At 41.1% G+C, this 9,459-nt stretch overlaps 1 protein-coding gene across 1 annotated transcript; it reads right to left on the bottom strand.

The window, feature by feature from the left end:
• Window positions 1–6,899: 6,899 nt before the first annotated feature.
• LOC136983597 (cytochrome c oxidase assembly protein COX19-like) lies at window positions 6,900–9,010 on the bottom strand. The gene is made up of 5 exons (XM_067280387.1): window positions 8,785–9,010; window positions 8,643–8,732; window positions 7,279–7,377; window positions 7,119–7,203; window positions 6,900–7,005 (listed from the first exon to the last, which is right to left on the bottom strand). Exons 1-4 carry the CDS (start codon window positions 8,904–8,906, stop codon window positions 7,131–7,133), a joined length of 384 nt encoding a protein of 127 aa, XP_067136488.1. The 5' UTR covers window positions 8,907–9,010; the 3' UTR covers window positions 6,900–7,005; window positions 7,119–7,130.
• Window positions 9,011–9,459: the final 449 nt, after the last annotated feature.

Raw genomic sequence — 9,459 nt, forward strand, 5'->3', positions numbered from 1 at the left:
CGATCTAGATCGCATCTTGTACTGTAGGCCTACCTTGTAAGTTTGTTTTGAGGTTAAAATAAACGGTTATTGTAAGACACTTGTCATCTTTGCCTCTGCCGCCACCACCCACATACGATCGGTCCCTAGGTTTTTCCTGACGTGCAATTAACTAATTGCCCCCATATGTCGGCAGCTTACATTGGTGTCAGAAGCTCGGGATTTAATAGCCCCACAAAACTTTAGTAGGTTACGCCGACAAAGAGTTTTTCTAACAAGTGGGTCGAACGATGGAGGCAGATGCGAGTGTCCCGACGCGACCTCGTGACGGTGGCAGTGGCGGTTCTCTTCCCTCCTTTTCCGCGTTTGGAGGATTGATCCCGACGTTTTCGGGTGAATCAGGGCGCGTCACCGATTTCTTCGATACGTTAGGAGAGATTGCTAGTCTGGCAGGATGGACCCCTCGGCAGTGCTTGAGCATAGCCAAGTGCAAACTCGCGGGTGTAGCCCGAGATTTTGCATGGCGAGACCTCAGCATGAAGAGCGTAACGGAGTTTGAAACTTTTCGGAAGCTGATGATCCAGCGTTTTGACCAAGAACCATACAGCATACGTGTCCAGAAATTCCATACATGCTCTCAAAAGAGAGACGAGATGGTCCAAGAATTCGCGGTCCGCTTGCAGTCCCTTGCTAGCGCGACAAGCATAGATCAGACGGGTGCGAACGAAGAGGAAAACGCAATTATCAAACGCTGCCAACAGCGTGAACTGGACGAGAAATTGCGCGTTCAGTTCCTGCATGGCTTAACTGACAAGCTAAAAAGAAGAGTCATGACTCATGACCCAGAAACTTTCGCTGATGCATTAAAAATAGCTATTCGCGAAGAAACGATAGATCAATTGGCGGGAAAGACGCGAAATTCAATTGCCGGCATCACTGATGCAGTGGAAAGCCACGACACGCTGGCGGAAGAATCAAACTCACGAAGAGAATCGGCTCTCGACGCAAAAATCGCGCAGCTTTCGAAGCAATTAGCGACAATAGGGAAAAGACTCGATCAATCGCCCGCGCCTAAGCCCATAAACAATTTCCAAACAGATGAGCCCTCGCGAACAAACCGGACACAAGGAACTGATAGAGCGAATGATGGGATGCGAAATCCACGGCATTCCCCGAATGCGCAGCGACGCCCGTCGCAACAATTTCCCTCGCGATCTCAGCCCGCCAATCTGCAAAGACAACCCCGTGCGCGATATCCTTGCTACGGTCCCTATTCGGAACAAGGTCCAATGCCCCCTTGGAGAGGGAGTGGGGATGGATCACCAAAATTTCGCGCGATGAATCCTAATTGGGCAGAATACGGAGGTTATATGCCGTCGCCACTCGACTGGTACGGGGGAAACGCTTTTCCTCAGTATCCCGGGAGGTGGGGAGCGAATCAAGAAGCCCCCGAATGGCAAACCCCCATTAGAAATCTGCCAAACGCCTTTAGAGCTAGTCGGTCAGGACAAATACCCTTTTCCCCTGCGCGATTTAGACAATTCGAATACGAAACCAACCGACAAGGTGCCCCGTTGCCCTTTTATCCCCCGCGTTACGGTCCAGGTTGGCCTGGAAGTAGCTTCGAAATGGAGCGCACACCGAACAACGTAGCCGCTCCTCGATTTTTAGCGTTGCCTGCCCCTGAAAATAGACCGGTAGACAATAAACAAACGCGAGACCCCGACAGAGTCACATCAGTTGCATTTAGAGACCGAAACAGCGAAATAAATCGACCGTCAGTAGGTCCCGACGTACCACAATTAGCGGGAATCAATAAATCAAGAAGTAGAGAATTACCTCCTTGTACCATGATTTGTGAGATAGAAAATAGGAAAGTTCAGCTGACGATAGACACGGGTGCAGCTGTTACCTTGATTTCTAGGGATCTATTTCCCGACACGGCGCAATCGCAGCAAGCGGAGACTAGAATGGTAGAGTTAATAAGTGTTACCGGACACGTTATCGAGACATTCGGAAAGTTTAAGTTAAAATTCCAAATCGGACGTTTGACCTTTTTCCATGATTGTTATTTAGTGTCTCCCGAAATTACCATGCCTAACGATGGACTCTTAGGTAGGGACTTTATCCAAAAATATGACGTTACAATCTCGGTTAAAAACGCGACGCTCAGTTTCCCCTCAGGAGACACGGTGACGTTTTGGGGATTAGCCGATATGAAAAAACCCGACAATGGTTCGGAATTAAAGGAAATCACCGAGGACAATCGCACGCAACCAAGCGCCGAGCTAAGCGTACCGCCGAAAGACGATTTAAGTTTACCCTTAAATAGCGACAGCGAAAATAGAGTTTTAGAAAGCAAGGGGATAAAAAGGAAAAATAAACGTACACAAAAATATAAGCGAAAGACTAAACGGGGGAAGTTAAAACAAATAACGGTTGACAGCCTAGAACGGGGAGAGGACGATTCTCCTAAGGAAGTAACGTTAGTCAACGACTACGTTATTCCCCCAAGATCAGAAGTCATTGTAGAAGGGAAGGTCCACAACCAGCTGACAAGTCAATTAGGAGTTGTTGAACCAACACCTCAGGAGCGAGAGGGAGTGTTTATTGCTAGCACGTTAGTTAAAACACGGCAATTTGGTAAAGTACCCGTTAGAATAATGAATGTAAAAACACAACCGGTTAAATTAAACAGAGGGAGTAAGTTGGGAAATTTCCTCTTAGCGGAAGAGGAAACAAAAGAAAGCGCAGAACAAAATAAGATGACGCGATCAAATGCAGACGATTTGACTAGAGTTCAATTTGCGAATTTATTCGATTTTAGCGAAGTAGGAAAGGACAAATTAACCCCTTTGGTAGATTTATTATACAAATACAGACAAGTATTCGCGAAAGACGATTACGATCTAGGCTATTGTGATTTAGTAGAGCACAAAATAGACACTGGAAACAGTCCCCCTATTTGTCGTGCCCCATACCGAATTCCATACGCGCAACGGGAAATAATGGATGAGATAGTGGAAAATATGATCAAAAACGGCGTAGTTGAACCGTCCAGTTCCCCCTGGTCGGCACCTGCGTTATTAGTCGCTAAAAAGCCCCAAGGCTACAGATTAGTTGTGGATTATAGACAATTAAATAAAGTTACCAAGGTAGACCCGTACCCGTTGCCCCATATCCAGGAGTCATTGAGTTTGCTGGGAAAATCGCGATACTTTTCCTCCATGGATACTTTAAGCGGATTTTGGCAGTTGCCTTTGAGCCCCGAATCGAAAGAAAAGACGGGGTTTAGTACTCCCTCGGGGCACTACCAATACAATCGGATGCCAATGGGCGTTACCTGTGCCCCAGCGACATTCCAAAGATGTGCGGATTTAATATTAAGCGGTCTGAAGAACAAAATTTGCCTCGTCTACATGGACGACATTTTGGTATTTAGCCCAGACTTCGAAACTCACTTAGAACGGATGGAAATTGTCCTTCAGCGCCTGGCGACAGCGGGTCTGAAGTTGAAGCCCCGAAAATGCCAGCTGCTGAGGCAGCGAATAAAGTTTTTAGGGCACGAAGTGTCGGAAGATGGTATCCGGCCCGACCTGTCTAAGATCGAGTGCGTTAGAAATTTTCCCCAACCTCAGAATGAGCGAGATGTTAGAGCATTTCTGGGACTGACAGGGTACTATAGACGTCACATTTCGCAATATGCAAAAATTTCAAAGCCCCTTTCGGACTTACTTAAGAACGATGTAAAGTTCCACTGGGCCGAGGAACACAAAGCCGCGTTCGAAAAATTAAAGGAAATTTTGATAACTGCACCCCTATTAAGATCCCCAGATTTTGGCCGTCCTTTTGTGTTAGCAACAGATGCCTCAAACACCGCGATAGGCGCTGTGTTATCACAGGAAGATGAACGGGGAGAACTCCCAGTGGCATATGCGAGTAGGCTGTTAAAACCAGCCGAAAGGAATTACAGCACCACAGAAAAGGAATGTTTGGCCGTGATATGGTCAATCAAACACTTTAGACCCTATCTTTACGGGAGAAAATTCACAATAATAACGGATCATAGACCCCTTAGGTGGCTTATTAATGTTAAAGACGAAAGTTCGAGACTTAGTCGATGGAATTTGGCGTTACAAGAATATCAATTCGAAATAATCCATAAGCCAGGCAAGGCCCACACGAACGCAGACGCGCTAAGTCGAATGCCCGTGGCAAAGATCAGCGAAATGCAACCTATATACAGTAAGGTGCAAATAAAAGAGCAACAGTTAAAAGATCCCTTTTGTAAGCGAATCAGACAACAATTACTGAGAGACTCGTCCTCCCAGGAGACAAACCGAGAAATCGCGGATTACTACTTAGACGCCGACGAAACACTCTATCACCGAAAAGAAAATCCCGAGAGAAACGAGAAATGGGATAGAATAGTCGTACCCCAGGTTATGATAGATTACGTTTTAAGACTGTTTCACGATATCCCTAGTTCGGGACATGTAGGTAAGAAAAAGATGCGAAAGAAATTACAGACACAGTTCTTTTGGCCAGAGATGAATAAGAACATCACCCATTATTGTGATAGTTGTCAAGAGTGTGCGGTGAGGAAAAGGACCCTAACGCCAGGAAATACGGACCTCCTCTTTATGAGAAGGCAACCCTAATCGCGAATAGAAACCGATCTCCGAAAAGAGACGGGGGAAGAGAGGAGAGAACCCGCCAATAAAGGACGCCTACATCATTAACCAATAAAACCTTTTTCTTTATATTTGGCAGACAACGAAACAAAAGTACAAGTAAACAACAAAAGAGCGACAAGAGTAAACAACATGGCGGAAGCAGCAGAAACTTGGGATTTAGAAGAGTTAGACTTAGATACCGCGGCCGAACTTTTCGGGTGGAGTGACGAGGAAGAAGAAGAGGAGGAAAAGTTCCACGTATGTCCGACGGCTGTGCGGCACGCTATCGCTCGCATTAGAAGTGCCCCCGACGAGGCTATTCCGGAGATGGTGGTCCTACCCCTGCAGGGAGAGGTGGACCCTGAAGTAAGGCGGGAAGTGGAAGAAGCGGCGAGGTACGCGGCGCAAAGGGCAAAACATTTTCGAGAGAGGAGACTCCGGGCCCAGAGCGGCCAACGTCGTGAGGAGGAAAGAGGACAGGAGCCTCTGAGAACGGAGGAAAGGGGGGCTTTTTCCCTTCGGGCTCTGCGAGGCATGGGAAGAGGCCTCGGAATGATGCGGGAGCTCCCCCAGCGGTTTCCACAAGAGCGGGACCAGAGGTGCCCAGCGGCGGGAAGAGCCAGGGGCTGGTCTCCGAACCCACGATGAAATGGCCGGGCGGGGACACCTCGAAGACCGGAGAAAAGAAACCCGAAGGCCCCGACTTCTGGATGTGCCGTATGTGTTTTCTTCTTTCGTCATTGTTTGTCTATTATGTTGTATTCTTTGTAGTGTAGTTTGTAAATCTGTTTGTCCATATATATATATATATTTTTATATTAAATCTTTTTTTGCTATATGAACCGTCTAACAATTAACACAAAAACTGATCTGTCGCGAACAAGAACGGAGACGGTGGTCAACAAGAATAAATGGAATTCATCGGGGAGAAGTAAAATAGGATCACTACTTCCGGCAAAGTGGAGATCGAACTGGCAGCCGAGCTGCCGGGTAAAATGTTGCCAAAATGTAAGCAACATTTTTAAAAGGTCGGGAGCCCTGTGAGGATCCTAAAATGGCGCCGAGAATTCGGTTGTTTTCAAGATCGCTACCTCGGGAAATTTCGGAAAGTCAATCGGAGCAAGAACGCGCATCGGGCTATAAACCAGACATCTGTAAAGCATTTCTTCTAAAACAAACACAACGCGGTAATAAACGACGAAGGGAATGTCGCGGTGCTCGTATACAAGAGTCGAGATGTAAACAATTAACAAAAAAAGGGCAGAAAGAAGAGAGACAGATGGTCAAGGACACCTGCTAGACCATATGAGCCCGGGATCGTCGCGAAGGGGGGGGGCAGCCACAGAACGTTTGGCGGATCGGTTCAGCCCGATGTCCGCGAGAGGGGGGCAAACTGTGTAAATTATGTGAGTAGCTGTCAACGCCCGGGCGCCGTCCCCGGCCGAATTTGGTTTTCGTCTTGCTTAGAAACAGTAGACTGACCAATCGAAAAAAGGAAAAAGGGACTCAAGACCAATCAAGAGGGGAAGATAGGAGGGAAAATCGTATAAAAACCCCCGAATCAAGGTCAGAGGGGGAACGACGGAGCTTTCTACCAGGAAGTGGACGACGGTACTCCAACCAGCCACCTACTCCTTCGCCGACGTCCGTCACCGACCCCATCAGACTCTCCTACCCGACTGCCCCGGGGCTTTACCGACGACTCCGACAGCATTCTCCGATCGCCGTCATCCGGAGTGCTTTCTGCCGCAGACGATCTAGATCGCATCTTGTATTGTGGGCCTACTTTGTAAGTTTGTTTTGATGTTAAAATAAACGGTTATTGTAAGACACTTGTCATCTTTGCCTCTGCCGCCACCACCCACATACGATCGGTCCCTAGGTTTTTCCTGGCGTGCAATTAACTAATTGCCCCCATATGTTGGCAGCTTACATAACCGACAAAGAATTCGTGTGCAATAGTCTTTTATTATGTTTGGCATTTTATGAACATATTGTTTTTAAGGCAGAAAATAATATATTACAATGTATATTTATGCCAAATGTAAATACTGTATAAATAATTGTTATAAAATTATTTATGTACTGTACATATGGTTTGAAATTGTAAAAATTTAATTCTTTACTACCAAAAGAGATCTTTACAGTTTCAAACATTACCTGTTAACTTTAGAATGTTTGATGGCTTCACAAAAATTTAATGTAAGATGCAGATGCTGAAAAAGTATTTCTCAAGACTGAATATCTAGGAATAAAGAGATTTAATATATTTTGTAAATGTTCCAATTAACTATATTTGTTTTATATACATAGTTCCTCTGATGCTCAGCGGTCTGAAATTTGGGAGTGTCTGTAATAAAAAGTTTTTAAACCAATCAGGGAGAACAATTACATCTTAAAATATTTATTCGATAGCTTTAAATAGAATATATTTTAAAAAATAAATTCCATAAAAATAATTACGTTTAAAAACTGTTACTTCTCATTACTGGTAACATTTTTATTATTAAATCCTAATTTAGACCATTCTTCTTTTTTCATTAGATCCCTGATAATCACAAATAATGTTTTAATTTATAATAATTATTATTATTATTATTTAATGTAATTTTATTGAAATTACTTGTCCATTCTACATTGAAGATATTCCTTAGCTATTAAGCGACACATTGAATTGTCACCGTCACTCTGGTGCAAACACAACAGATATTCGAGCATTCTCCTAGAATACATTAAGAAATATTATTGCATTTATTCTTATGAGTTCTTAGAAGCGCAATAGGTGTATTTGTAATCTGTAGGTTTTCTCACTATGCTGCTTTCTTAAAAGTCATGAAAGCATCACTTTTTTCCCAATTTTTTTTCATCAGTATGGGTTCTATGGCAAAAATCAATGGCTCAAAAGAAAGCATTCTTGGAGAAATGTTCTCTAATTATTGAAATTTGCCAATGGAGACTACAGTTGTTTGCGATTAAAAAAAAATCAGCAATAAATTACATAACTTTCCTGGCTGTTATGAGATTCTATTATAAAAAAGCAAAACAACCTTAACTTTAAGGGTAGAATTTCTAAAAATATTGTAAATGCCAATAATGAGTAAAATTTTCATTTAAGTCTGACTACTCTAGACATGACATGACCTCCCTCTATCTCTCCATCCCTTGACCTTTAACCAACAAAACTTAATAGCATTAATGCCTGTCATATATAAGTTACTGTGCTGAATTTTGTTTAACCTTTATTCCATAATGAGATATTAAATGACACACATGATATTAGTTGTTTTTTTTTGATTTTTTTGGGTTTGAGAGTCTGAAAACATCAAGATTTCAAATACCCAGAGGGTCATACATGACAATTACAATATTACATCATAACAGCCAAGAAAGTAAAATTGGTTGCCAATCAATTTCTACTGGCAAAAAAATATTACTTTATTCCAATCATTGGCATTGGAACTACCATTGTATGAAATATAGCCTATAAAAGAAGCAAGTCTTCATGAAAAATGAAAGTAGACAAAACAGGTTGAGTGCCCACAGAGCAGTGTCAAAAATGAAAAATATATTTTGCTTCGGCTGATATTTCTGGAAGACATCTGAAAAGTTGATCAAATTTATTTTAAGGGTTCTCAGTTATTTGCTAGGAAGAACGTTATAATACATATTTTATATATAAAGCAAGATGTCAATTTCACTATACAGCTTCAATATTGTGCATTAAATACACAATAGCAAGTTAATACATGCCACATTACATATGCATTTTTAGTCTCGTGTCAAAAAGAGGAAAATATGCTCTCGGATACTGTTAGAGTTTCTTTTATTTTAAATCTTTATCAATTTTTAAAACTCAGCATTGCAAGAAAGAAGTTTTGAAAGATATAAAGAGTCATTCTTAAAGAAAAGGAAACATTGATTTTTGTGTAGGGATGGCTTCCAACCATAGCAACATGTAATAGTGTTTGACAGAGCTAAAATAATGACCATAGTTTTATATTGTATTGTATAATACTGAGATGTTTTCTATGGGCATGGTCTATAATACTGATAAGATCATCACAGTCACATGCAGGGCTGAAATTGTTCGAAAAAACAATCAGAATTGAAATTTTATTTTTAAAAATACATTGAAAAATTGATGTTTATATAAAAATTTACTGTCTGACCTTCATGATCTAATGGAAAACTTCCTTTTTCTGGAGGAACAGGCTTAAATGTCTTCTGACCGAAACCACTCATATAAGACATGATAAACGTATTTAAATTTCTTGTTTTAAATAGATAATAAGAGAGAAAAAACAATTTCAAAAACCTAAACTAACCAAAGCAAGTAAACACGTGTACTCAAATATTATCCATCTGGTGAGCATTTTGTCAACTATTAAAAGGCTCAAACAAATTAAATTTTTTTTTATAAACTATTACTTCTAATTACAATTTAAGAATTAATAAATTATCAATTATAGGAAACATCTAAATATTTACTTTTTTCTATTTCCATCTTAGAGTTAATTTATATTCTTGTCAATAGATGGAAGCATTAAATTTTATTTAGAATATTTTACTGTATTTTAATTAATATGATATAAGTAAATTATATATTAAATAAATATTATAAGTGTTTTGCCTTTATATAATAAATTATAATCATGTTTTAAATATAATTTTTAAAAAACTACATATGAATTATTAATACCTAAATCACGTGATCAAACGTGACCTAGCTTAACTTCTTAAAACTATATAAAATATGAATATATAAGTGTATTAATTTAAAATATTTACTAATAGCAATAAATTA

The sequence above is a fragment of the Centruroides vittatus genome, unplaced genomic scaffold (assembly GCF_030686945.1).
Source record: "Centruroides vittatus isolate TY-2023 unplaced genomic scaffold, ASM3068694v2 contig_884, whole genome shotgun sequence".
NCBI classification, from domain to species: Eukaryota; Metazoa; Arthropoda; class Arachnida; order Scorpiones; family Buthidae; genus Centruroides; species Centruroides vittatus.

Bases quoted from the DNA above. Each gene is read 5' to 3' on its own strand.
- LOC136983597 (XM_067280387.1), bottom strand. From the start codon at position 8,906: ATGTCTTATATGAGTGGTTTCGGTCAGAAGACATTTAAGCCTGTTCCT. The intron at 8,733-8,784 runs GTATTTTTAAAA...GAACAATTTCAG, and splicing joins ATAAACATCAATTTTTCAAT to CCCTGCATGTGACTGTGATG. The intron at 7,378-8,642 runs GTCATTATTTTA...AATGTATTCTAG, and splicing joins CAATACAATATAAAACTATG to GAGAATGCTCGAATATCTGT.